The 12,530-nt window shown below is 61.9% G+C and overlaps 1 protein-coding gene across 1 annotated transcript; it reads right to left on the bottom strand.

Moving 5' to 3' along the window:
* Positions 1 to 5,243: 5,243 nt before the first annotated feature.
* Zbtb42 (zinc finger and BTB domain containing 42) lies at positions 5,244 to 9,307 on the bottom strand. The gene is made up of 2 exons (XM_047538739.1): positions 9,113 to 9,307; positions 5,244 to 8,618 (listed from the first exon to the last, which is right to left on the bottom strand). The coding sequence occupies exon 2, from the start codon at positions 8,599 to 8,601 to the stop codon at positions 7,345 to 7,347; it is 1,257 nt and encodes a 418-aa protein (XP_047394695.1). The 5' UTR covers positions 8,602 to 8,618; positions 9,113 to 9,307; the 3' UTR covers positions 5,244 to 7,344.
* Positions 9,308 to 12,530: the final 3,223 nt, after the last annotated feature.

Here is a 12,530-nt window from a genome sequence, read left to right as displayed (position 1 = left end):
AAGCCACTGGGTGGGGGTGCTAAGCCGGGGACGAACAGGGCCAACAGGTCATTACAAGACCACTCAGTAATTGTGCATAGGGCATTTATGACCTGGGCTGGGTGCTGACAGCGCCCATGGGGATATTCAGGACATCCTACAGAGAGTCCACAGAATCGCTGCTGACCGTGGGGAGCGGGTCGCGGGAGAACCTCCGTGCCACCCAGGACCCCAGCCTGGGCCTGGTGCACTCCTGGCTTCATTCACAGGAGACCCGCTGGGGAGGCGCGTGGGATTCCTGCCTTGCTGTGCTCAGTCAGGAGGGGCAGCAGAGGTGGCCGGATTCCTGACTGGACTCAGAGCTGCTTCCCCTTTGGACAGGTGAGTCGACTCTAGAGTCACCCAGAACCTGGGCAAGAAAGGAGCCAAGAGAACAGAGCAGGCGGGGCAAACCCACCTGCCGCCCGCCGCCACCCAGCACCGGGCCCGCGGGAGGTCTGGAGGGCTTGGAAGGACCAACTCTGGTCAGCTGTTGAGATGCAGGTTCCAACGGGTGACGTTGCTCATCCAAGGGACACCACCCCAGAGCCACAGTGGACCCTCTGCTGCTGCTGACCAAGGGATCAAAGGTATGAATGTCAAATAAGGAAACAGCAAAGCGCGGGAGAAGCCAGTGGGTTCTGTGAAGTCAGCATGGAGCCACCCAGGAGGAGAGTGAGCCCCTGTGGAGTCGCCCAAAGGAAAAGCCCGCGGTCCCCGGGCCGAGGAGAAGGTACTGAACCTCATAATCAGAGAAGTGTCCATCGACAGGACACTCAGATACTGCTTCTTGCCTAACAGGTTTTGAAAAAACTGAGTTCAGTAACACTGGCAAGGTCACCGGCACCAGGTGCCAGGGGAGTGGAGAGAGGTGCCCAGGACAGAGGCAGTCCCGCGCCCTCCGGGGAACCAGAAGTGCCCCCTGGGGTCTAGCAGCCCTGCTTCGGAGGTCAGAACACCTGTGTGGGCACCGCACAGCACCCTGCAGGGCGGTTCTCCACGCCTGTGTGCCGTGCCGGGCTCTGGTAGCAGTGCCGGCGTCCGTCACTAGGCGACCTTGAAGCGCAACATCACCCACCACGCAGCTCACCGGGCAGGGGCACAGCGAGGAGAGGGCGAGGAAGCTCTGTGGGCAGGGTGCTGACTTTCCAAGCGAGGTGAGCAAGGCGTGATGGCGTGTTGGCATACCGCCTCCTGGGGCTGGTGCCGGGGCGACATTTGCTTTTATTTGCAAAAATAAACGTTGGGGCTTCACAAGAAACCCATCGCAGCACCCACCTGAAGGCAGGGGCTGGGTAGGGTGGGAGAGGGGCCAGGGGCCCGGAAGCCAGGCTGGGAATACCAAGGGCTGGGGTGCGGCTCAGGGCAGAGCACGCCCTGCAAGGGTGACCCCAGATGGAATCCCCGTGGTGCAGGCACAGTCCTAGCCCCGTTCCAGTGGGCTGAGCCCCTCCCACCCCCCGCGCAGCGAGCGCCCAGGTCCTCGCTCTGTGTCCTGCCCTCTCCAGTCCTTCCAGGCCCTGTGCAGGGTCGCTCCCTGGGTCCTAATGTGCATTTCCTGGTGACCAGGGGCACTGAATCTTTTTCCAGGAGCTCATCAGCAATCTGTACTTTCCTCTGGGTGGTTCCATGGGATCTGAGGTCACACACTGCGCCCCACTGGCCTCTGTCTAGCTCGCAGGCGCCCTTGGGTTGGAGCTGGTATTTCCCTGCGGTGCGGGGATGGAGCCCAGGACCTACCTGCAGGCCAACGCTGCATCCTGAGCTGCACCAGCCTCATCCAGCCTCAGGTTGTTTTTAACATGGGTGCTTCTGCCCAGAACGCACTGCTGTCTCCCGGGGCCCGCGGCCAGCTGCCCCAGCGTCGCCGGCACGTACACTTCTTTCATGCATTACTTGTAAGTGAGAACGCTGAGGTGGGAAACAGGAAGTGGCACGGTGCCTGGATACACTGGTGGTCGGTGGGAAAGGACCAGCAGGGCCTGCCTGCCTTGGGAGCTGCCAGGATTAGCAGAGGCCCCTTTCCAGGGAGTGTGCAGGAGGTGACAGTGGGTGTCCACGAGGGGAAGCACAGGTCCGCGTCACGGCAAAAGACTTCCTTTCTTCAGCACAGAGAGGGGTGGTGGGGGTGGGATGGACAAGACGCAGGGAAGCTGAGAACACTCCTGGAACTTGAAGGCGGAAGAGGGCAGTACGAATACTGTGGTCCCACGTGGTGAGCAGGGTGGGTTGCCCTCTCTCCAGCCACCCCGGTTGAAGATACACAGAACGACTGCCCTGGCTTGCAGACTAGGCTCGAGTCAGGGACTCCCACAGAGGAGGTGGTTGTGGTTGAGGTGGAGGTGGTAGTAATAATGTCGATAGTGGTGGTGATGACGGCGGTGATGGTATTAATGATGGGTGGTGGTGACGATGGTGATGGTGGTGATGATGGTAATGGTGGTGATGGTAGTGGTGGTGATGGTGGTGGTAGTGATGATGGTGGTGATGGTGGCAATGGTGGCGGCAGTGGTGTTAGTGGTGATGAAGGAGATGGTGGTGATGGTGGTGGTGGTGGAGTTGAGGGTAGAGATGACAGTGGATGTACTGGCAGTGATGGAATTAGAAATGGAACTGGTGGAGGTGATGGTGGAAGTGATGGTGGTGGTTTCATGATGGTGAGGTGAGGGTGAAGATGATAGAAGTAGTAATGGCAGAGGTGATGGAAGTGATAGAGGTCATGGTGGTGGAGGTACAGTGATGTGGTAGGGGTGGAAGTGATGGTGGTGTTGATGATGGACTTGATGGAGAAGGTGGAAGTCATGGCGGTCATGGCAGTGGAGGTTGAGGTGGTAGTGGTGGAGGTAGAGTGATGATGGTGATGGAAGTGGTGATGGGTGGTGGAGGTGGAGGTGTTGGAGGTGAAGGTGATGGAGGTATTGATGATGGTAGTAGAGATGACGGTGTAGAGGTCCTGGAGGTGGAGGTAATGGTGGTGATGGAAGTGAAAGCTGAGGTGAGTTGTGGTGCTGGGTGGTGGAAACGGGAGTGAAGGTAGTGATGGTGGTGGGGTGGAGGTGAAGGTGATGGAGGTTGAGGTTGGGGTTGTGGAGGTGGAGATGATGGTGGTAGTGGTAGAGGTGATAGAGGTAGAGGTTGAAGTGGAGGTGGGGGCAATGGTGGTGGTAGTAAAAATGGAAGTGAAGGTAGATGTGGTGGTGGTGGTAATGGAGGTGATGAAGGTAATGATGGTGGAAGTGACGGGGTGGAGGTGCAAATGCAGGCAGTGGAGGTCATGGAGGGGGAGGTGATGGAGGCACTGGTGATAGTGGTGATGACCATGATAATGACAAAGCCGAGTCTGGACTCTGGCGAAGAGAAGCGGCGACTGAGTTGGGGAAGAGAGACACTGTGGAAGAGCAGGGCAGAGTCCAGAGGGCTTGCTGTTCACTCCACGGTGCGTCGAGTTCAGGTGTGGAGCCATGCCTGGCCCCGTTTATTTGTTCTAGGCTCCTGGGGATGTCCGTGGAATCACCCCGTGCCAGGGCAAGATCCGGGGCCGTTTATGAATTAGAAAAGGATGAGACCAGATATACTAGGGCCCCCAGGGCCAAGGGCTGAGGAAGTGGAGCAGGAAGGTCGGCTCCCAGTTCTCCCTGCTCCACACCTGGCGGGCTTCCCAGGGCTACAGCCATATGCTGGCTCACCCCAAAGCTGCGCCTGTTCAACCACCGCTTACTCGGACCTGCCTCAGCCCTGGGCCGCCCCACCTAGTGCCTCTCTGTGTGATCCACTCAGCCTCCTGACAGGCCCCCTGCCTGGGGGGCCTCTGGGACACCTCTGCACTCCCTCTGGCCTGTTCTGCTGCCCTGCAGAGCCAGTGTACCAGCGGAGGCCCCAGGTCTTCGACAGCTTTGTGCCCCTGTGCCCTGCACAAAGAGTTGAGGTTCCCGACATTTCTGGAAGTAAGGGAAGTCCTGAATTTGCCACCCACTGGCTCTGCAACCACAGTCACCGCAGACCCTTTCATGTGCCTCAATGTACCATCCAGCCAACAGGTCAGGCTGCATGGCCTCCAGGGAGAGGCCAGGAAGCCCACGCTGCCCTGAAGTGGGTCCGGCAGCTGTGGAGGAAGCTCCAGTAATGAGCTGAGTGTGAGCTTAGCTTGGCACAGCTGAGCAGGGCAGAGGGGCCCCAGGAAGCCCCCGCCCCCAGAGGACAGGAGACTGCCCTCCTCCCCTGCCCGGTTGGCGTGGCAACTGCCTCCTCCTCCCCAGCTGGGAAGGCCTGGGTTGAGTCATGGCCCAACTGGGAAGATGACAGGGCCTCCCTGCAGGACAGTGGCTTGGGTCCAGGCTCAGCGGGGGGGAGGGGGGCAGGCCACCTCCCAGGAGCAAGGACTCGCACTGGGGTCAGGACTGGGATGCCTTGGGAGTGGGCCCAAGAGCTGGCAGGCCCTTCTTATGCCAGCTCAGCTGGACCTCTGGGGACCTTTTCACAAGCCACGACCCCCACCCTGTTCTGAGCTTGGGCTCCACCCTGGCTCTTCCCTGAGTGGGCACTTGGGTCTGGGCAGGACACAGCTAGTGCATATGGAGACTGTCCTGCTCCACCTGCCCAGGGCCTGGTAAGGGAGGCAAAGTCCATGGGAGGGTGCGGGGGCTCCTGCAGGCAGCTTAATGCCTGGTGGGGTGGGGGGACGCTGGGACTGTCCATTGGCCACCAGCCCAGAGCCAGCCTGGCTCATGGCTCCACACAGCTCTGTGCCTCCCAAGGGGCCAAGCACGCCTGGTCACCCTCACGAGGGCCCATCCTTGGGGCCAGTCCCACCCTGAGGGAGGTGTGAATGAGGCACGAAGGGAGGAGGGGAAGGAGGGGTCCAGGAGCCGGGAGAAGGACCTGGAGCCCAGAAGCAGGAGGCCTCAGGTGTAAGACCCTGGACTGCAGCCCCTGCCAGTGTTTGGCAGGTTCCTCTGGGGGCCTGGCATTCCTGCCCCTGATGCCACCATCCCAGCCTGCATCCAATCCCTCCCTACCCAGTCCTGCTTCCTGTCCTCAGCCAGGGGCAAACGTGGGGAGAGACAGGGTACCACGTGCCATGTCCCTGTCCCAGTCCGTCACCCCACCAGATAGGAGCCCAGAGTGGCATCTGCCCCCAGAGTGCCCACCACCCATTGACCCCCAGCCCAGCTCAGTGGCGCCCACCCTTCCTGCCTCTCCCATCCTCAGAAATGATCACGGCCACATGCACCTGCGGTGGGCTTTATTCTGCTGCTGTCGTGACAACCACGAGGTCGTGAGAATGGAAAACAGAACTCATCTCCGCGACTGCCACAGGCTGGTGACAGCAGGCACCTGCAAACAAATACTCCCACCCAGCAGGGAGGCATGGCCAGTGGCTGGGCTGGCCCGGGGACCCTCACCAGGAGCTCCGTGTGCCTGGCCCACACTACCACAGGGTTCAGAATGGACAGGAACACGCGCACAATCCCGACCGTGCCAGCTGCAGAATTAAAACCACCACTTTACACCAACTTCACAGTGACGGCACAGAAGACAAGGACTCCAGTGTCGGTGACTCAGGGCAGGCTTCCCTGTCCCAGGAGAAACCCGCAAGCAGCCGTCCCCCTGCTCCGGTGGAGGAGTGGCCGGTTACTGGCAGGGCTGCCGCTAGACCTGGCCCTGCCAGGTGCTAGACTTACGGGGGCACACACATGTTCGTGCACACACACGCAACTCCAGATCATGGGACACAGCACAGCACACAGTCCCACTAGTCCTTCCAAAGGCTGGGGGCAGGAGCCAGGGCAGTCAGAAGTGGGTGGGTCCTCGTCCCCCTGTTCTCTCGGAACTGCAGCTGGTCCATAGCCTTGGAGCCCACAGCACGACCAAGAGGACTGGCCTCCCAGGCCAACGGCGGACACGCCAGGGGAGGCCAGACCCTGCGGGAGGTGAACTATGGATCTTTCTACCCACTGAGAAGGCCAACTGTCACTTCACCGCAGATCAGGCAGACGAACACATATGACATCAAGTGCTTTCAGGAGAAAAACAACGACTCAGCCTGGGCTAGATTCTGTCCTCTGTGCCCTTTCCAATCCCACTGGAAGCAGCCTGGAGGGCTGGGGAGAGCCCGGAGTCCGGCAGCTCTGCCACCTGCTGGCCTGAGGCCAGCGCCCCTGTGACACTGCCCCACTCACTGCAGCCACTGAGGTTCTGGCAACCAGAGTCGCTTGGTGAGCAGGTGGGTGAAGCAGGGAGACTCTGACCAACTGCAAATGCAGTGGGTGGTGCCTCACATGCCAGGGGCATCAGCCAGTGGGTGAGAGGGGGGCGCTGCGGCTCCAGCCCAGAGGATGCCAGCCTCCCGCTCCCCAGGTGACGGCTGCCCCTGCCCACACCCCGTCGTGGGAAGAGGGCCCTGCAAACCCTGTTCCTGTAAGGCAGGAAGCGGCTGCCCGTGTGCTCAGTGCTCAGCGCTATGGAAGACCCCTCCCACGCAGGACGGGGACCCCTGCAGTCAGCCCGCCTATTCCCAGCAGCGGCCTCCAACACTCAGAGCTTGGCTCCGGTAGGGACTGCCACTCATCACCCCAGGGCTGCTCAGCAGCACCTGGGATGGGTGCTCAGGCCTGTTTCCCACTGTCACACATCTGGTAGCCTCAAGGAGGCTCTTTCTGGATCTAAAGAGAATCCATTTCAAAATTCCTACTCTCTCTGTCCAAAGTTACAGGACCACATGCTCTGAAGTTCACTCTATGACAATAACCCCAAGGCCACTCAGCTTTAGCAGGCTCTCTGGCTGCCCCAAGGTCCCCAATGGGGCTCGCCCCCTGGGATGCCAGCTGTGCCCAGGCAGGCCCTGCTGGCACTCACCAGGAGTGACCTGTCCCTGCTGTGGACTCACTGACCTTTCCAACACACAAGTCATTCACCTATCATGGCACCAGGCTCATGAGGGCGCCCCTGAGTGTGCCAAAGGGATGTCTCAAAGCCTGAGACACAGGCCACCTGTGCTGCCTCACACTGAGGAGTCCAGGCCCAAGCACGTGCCATCGGACATCCTGGAATGTGGCTGGTGGGGACTGGTGAAGAGGAGAGCATCTGAGCCTGGGCGGGGCACACGTGCAGGGAGCAGCTGGAGGCACCAGAGTGGAGGTGGTGGGCGCCAGGCAGGAGGAAGGCTGCGAGCCACCCGCCTGCCCCAGGAGGGAGCCGAGTTCTTTCAGGCAGCCAAGGCAGGCAGCCTTGGGGCTTCACCTGTTCAGACTCTGACTCCACCCCAGTGCCACTTGGGAAGGCCCTGCCCCTTCTTTCCCACTGACCTCAGGACCCCAGGGGGATGCATCACACCAGCAGGGACTTGACAAGGCCACAATGGAACTTGCGGACGTGGCGGTACAGGTCCCCAGACTGTGTGAAACGGCGCTCACACCAGCGGCAGGCATGTGGCTTCTCCCGGGTGTGGACCACGGCATGCCGGCTCAGGTTGTGGGAGTACTGGAAGCTCTTGCCACACTGCACACAGGTGTAGGGCTTCTCCCCGGAGTGTGTCCGCTCATGCCTCTTCAGGGTGTATGTGCATGAGAAGGTCTTGCTGCAGAGCGGGCACGTGGGGACAGCACTGTCAGGTGAGAACTGGGCCTGGGCACCGTCCCGCTCGCGGAAGTGAGCACTGAGGTGCAGCTGCAGTGCGTGGGCGCTGGGGAACAGCTTGCAGCACAGTGGGCAGACGCAGAGGTGCCCCCTAGAACCCAGCTCCTCCGTGCCCACCACCCGCTCGGCATCCAGCTCTAGCTCTTGGCTGCCTGCCCTGAGGATGGGCAGCGGCTCCAAGTCCACTGCCAGACCCCGGGCTGCAGGAATGCAGGCTGGCTGTGGCGGGGTGCAGGGGTTCCGAAGGACGCTGCTAGCTTCCTGTTCAGGCAATGAATCCCGCTCACCCTTCACCAGCGGTTGGACCCTCTGCTGGATCCGGCTGCAGAGGGGTGTCTGTGGGATGCAGGACGGATGGACTGGCTCCTGTCTTGGGACAGGCTTCAGTGACAGGTCCAGGGCCCCCTCTGACTGTCCTAAGGCCTGCCATGGAGGAGGACCTGATGCAGCCTTGATCCCTTCCCTAGGAAGTTTAGCCTTCTGGGCAGCCGGGCAGACGTCAGGGGTCCATGCAGACAGGGGACATGGTGGCCTCCGAGGCGACTCAGCCTCAGGAGCAGGGGTCTGCAGGTCCAATTCCCGGTCCTTCTCCTTGAGCCTGCCTTTGCAGACCTTTACGATGTCATACATGTGCAGGTAGCTGGCTGCCGCCAGTACGTCCTCCACAGGCAGGCTGCGCAGGTCCAGGCGCCCCTCGTACATGAAGTCCAGCAGACGGCCAAAGGCGGGCGCCGTCACGATGTCGCCGTTGAGTCGCACCGTGTCGCGGCTGCCTGCTGGCCGATCCCTGTAGAAGAGATGGAAGTAGACGCTGCACGCCGCTAGCACCGCGCGGTGGGCAGGGAAGCGCGCGTCGCCCACCAGCACCGTGCAGTCGCACAGGAAGCCCAGTTCCCGCTGCTGCCTCAGGCGGCCCAGCAGCCGCCAGCCGTGCTCTGGGAACTCCATGCTGCCGCGGTCATCACCTGGGCACAAACGGGACGCCTGTCAGCGCGCCTGGCGACACCCCGGCCGCCGGTCGCCCCCGGGCGGCCCGACAAGATGTTCTTCCCGGTACAAGCAGCGCAGAAAGAGCCGCGCGGAGTGACGCGCGCAACCGCCAGCAGGGAGCCTCCCTGGGCACCTGCCCCGAGCAGGAAAAACTCGATCGAAAGTAAATAGAAGCCACTCGGTCGCGGGGGCGGGGCCCGGGGCGCGCTGAAGGGCCGCGCGGCGCTAACCTATGCTGGTCCCCGCCCGCGCCCCTGAACTTCACTCCGGGGCGCCCACCCGTCCGCCGCGTCCCCCGACGCCCGAGTCTCCGGGCCGCCGCCTCCGCCCCGAGACTCCGCGCAGCCTCCAGCTGCAGCCCGGTCCGCCAGATGCTGCCACCGCCGCCGGCCCCATTTATGGCAGCGCGGCCGCGGGGAGCGGGCTGGCTGCGGGGCGGGCGGAGCCCGGACCCCGCCCCCGAGCTCACCTCCACCGCCCGCGCTGCTCTCGGTGCCCGTCCGCGCTGCGCGCCCTCCCGGTGCGGCCCGGCGCGCACTGAGCTACGGGCAGCGCGCCCCGGCGGGGAGGGCACGGGGACCGGGAGGGCGCCGGGCGGGGCGCGCTCCAACTTGGCCCGCCCGGCACCGCCCGCCGCTCGCCCCGCCCCGAGAGCGAAACTTTGGGCGGGGGCTGGAGGGGGCGGGCCGAGGCGACTTCCCGGAGCGGCGGAACCGCTGAGGTCACCTCGCCACCGTTCCCTGTCCGACCCACCCGGCGGGTCCCGCGTGCCGCCAGCTGGGGCACTGCGGTGGGAAGGGGTGCGGGACGCCGCGGGGCGTGTGGGAGGGGGAATGGGGGGCTCTCTCGCGATACTTGCAGCCTCGGCCTCCGCGTTCCCCCTGGGGTCCCCACAGCACTAGTCTGCAAAGGGACCCTCTCGGAGCGCCCACTTTTCCCCCTGGCCTGCGCTGGGGCAACTACCGAGGGCGCAGCCGGACCGGGGCCTCAGGCCACCTGGAGGAGGCACCCGCGTTGGAGCGGGCGTGGGGAGCAGGAGGGAGGTCGTAAATCCTGAAAAGAGGACACCCGCTTCTTCCCCCGAAACTTCCCTTTTATCTTCCCCACTGCCAGGCGCTGAGCGGGTCTGGATCCCACTGGAACCCAGCCCAGGGCATTCCCACCCTGAACTGTCCCGAGACTGGGGGCCGCGCACGCTGTCGGGCCACAGAACAGGGCACCTCTGCCGAGACATGGTGGGACGTGAACAGGCCACAAGGACAACCAGATCCAGGGCAGGCAGGAAAGTGCTCAAAGAGGAGCGACATGGAGAGGGTGTTCTGGGGAAATCAGGGTCAGGAGGCTGAGAGGAGGCACCTGGTTCTTGGTGGAGAAGGAACAGCCCCAGAGGCAATGGAGCCTTGGTTTGCGGAGCTTGGGCCCCTCTCTGGAACCCGCCGAAGGCTGTACTTCTGACTGGGCAGCTTTCTCCCACGGACATGGTCTGAAAGGACTCTGGCCAGTGCCTAGATCAGCTTCACGGCCCAATTAATTAGATGCTCTTATTCTCAGACCTTTTAGGGTCTCACAGTAGGTGCTGCCCCCAAACCAGAGTTCTAATCTCAGCAGTCTCATTCTGAATTCCCAGCCTGCACTGCCCAAGCAGCCCCCCGGAAGGCTGGTGGAGGCTGAGTGTGGAAGGGTGCCTTTGTGGGGGTGGGCTGGTGCTGGGAGGGGGCCTGGAGGACAAAGGACAGGGTCTCTGCCAGGGATTCAAGCAGCTTGGACAGAGGTGTCTGTGGGCAGGGGACATGGTGAGCATGGGGGTGGTGAGCAGAGTGACCAGGTGTGAGGTGGCATGGGGAGGATCCCCAGAATCTTGTTCAAGTCTGGTGGTTTGGGGGTCGAGAGGCTGCCAGAGGCCCTGGAGTCCACTGAAAGCAGGATCTAGAGTATATAGGAAGGACAGTCACATTATTATGCTACAAAATTATTCCTTGTTTATATGAAATTCAAATTCGACTGGATGTCCTGCATTTTTATTTCCTAAATCTGCAACTGCAGCTTGGAACCCTGGGATCACACCACACTCAGCCACCAAGACCAGTTGAGGGGCTGCCCTCTCAGAAGACCCCTTCCTGAAGACAGCCACTCCCTCCCTCCAACTTGCCGGAGTATTTCCACCACCACCCCTGCACAACAGGAACAGCTGAGTTTTGGGTGAGCCCAGATCTGAGCCCCTACTGGGCCCACCTGGGTCAGAGCTCCCCCAGCGTGGCATGGGCCTTAACCTGCATGACCACTGAAGATCCTCGACTGCAAAGCAGGAAGCAGAACACATGCAGGGAGGGGGTTTTGTGAACACTAATGGCAGGGCCTGGCAGCAGCAAGGTCCTGGGGCCTCTGCAGTGCTGGTCACTCAGGTTCTGGAATGTTCTCCCCAAAGAGCCCTTTACTGGCTCCACTTCATTCCTGTCTCCGCTCAGAGATCACCTGACCAGGGTCAGTGTCTTCCCTGATCCTCCAGACCCTGAGGCCTACTCTCCACTCCTGCTCTGCCTTCTCCAGGGTGCTGCCTGGGCAGTGTGGTCAGGTGCATCCTTTCCCCTGTGTCAGGGCCCAGGTTGCTGTGTCCACTGCCAGATGCATGGATGGGCACAGAGGGGTGTTCAGTGTTAGGTGGCTGCACCCAGCCCCACCATGGCAGCTATCCAGCACTACCCACCCAGCCTGGCCCCTGCTCTGCTCTGCCTGGCAGGACCAAGAGACTGCAGTGCAGAGATGTCAAAGGAGGCTTGCCGTACCTGGGTGGCCTGCCCAGCTTAGGGGTGGGTCAGAGAAAGAGGAGAGGAGAGTGGGAGGAAGGCCCTGCACCTCTTGGGGCAGAAGATTTGACTTCAAGTTCCCCCTGCTCACCCTGCCCTGAAAGAGAGGCTGGTCCAGGCAGCCCTGAGTTGGTGCTGGGGGCCATGCTGGCCTGGATACCGGGATCCCTTCTCCACCGGGTCTCAGGTACAGAGATGACAGGAGGCCACCACAGAGCTGCAGTTGGGGTGACAGTGGTGTGGGCAGAACCTCTCCAGACTTGGGCCCACCATCTGGCCTGGGAGCTGCTGCCTCAGGGCCCCGCCCTGCAGCTGCTGCTGAGACCTTGCAGCCCTGGTCCTGCCCAGTGGCCAGCACACCCTGCAGCTGCAGAAGGTGGCAGGACTGGAGGTCCTTGTGCCAGAAGGGCAGGTGGCTGCCCTCTCCAGGGACAGTGCCACAGTCCTTTGTTGGAAACAGCTGGCTGTAGTGTACTTCAGTCAGAGCAGCAACCAGGCTGGGACACGGGACTGGGTCCTCTCCTTGACATTTTGTGTCCATGGGGGAGAGAGGGTATTTTGAAGAGAGGGCTCTGCTTTCTTTCTGGGGGGGTCAGAGAAGAAGGGTGGCCCTGCCAAGAGGAGACCCAGGACTGTAAGGAGGGTAGACTCAGAGACAAAGGCAGGACTGGTCACTGCATGGGTGCAGGGCTCACAGCATGCTTGGGCAACTAACTGCCCATGCCAGAGCAAGGGGCTAGAGCAGGCAGGGAGGCCTCCTGGAGACCAGCCAGCAGAGAGCAGCAGGAATCACAGTCTTCCACAAGAGGGCGCCCTGATGACTCCTGGTGGCCACTTGGGGGTCAGCCTAGAGGAGAATAATAAAGGGCATGGCCAGGGTAAACGTATGTGAGTGAGTAACGGACAGGTATCTAAGGCCCTCTTTCCGGGGGTATCCAGCCTGAGGAACACAGAACTCTGGGCCTCTGACCAGGCTCCCTCCTGGCAAGCTGCCGCCTGGGGTTAGGTAGTCAGCTGAGACAGCTGTGTTGGGGAGGGAGCAGAGCTGACAGCCCTGAGGAGCAACAGCCTGGCGTGTAGGGG

Source organism: Sciurus carolinensis, chromosome 2, assembly GCF_902686445.1.
Source record: "Sciurus carolinensis chromosome 2, mSciCar1.2, whole genome shotgun sequence".
NCBI lineage: Eukaryota > Metazoa > Chordata > Mammalia > Rodentia > Sciuridae > Sciurus > Sciurus carolinensis.
The sequence above is the reverse complement of the archived record's forward strand: the minus strand, read 5'-3'. Positions and strand labels throughout refer to the sequence as shown.

Excerpts from the sequence above, each read along its gene's own strand:
- Zbtb42 (XM_047538739.1), bottom strand. The coding sequence starts at position 8,601 with ATGGAGTTCCCAGAGCACGGCTGGCGGCTGCTGGGCCGCCTGAGGCAG.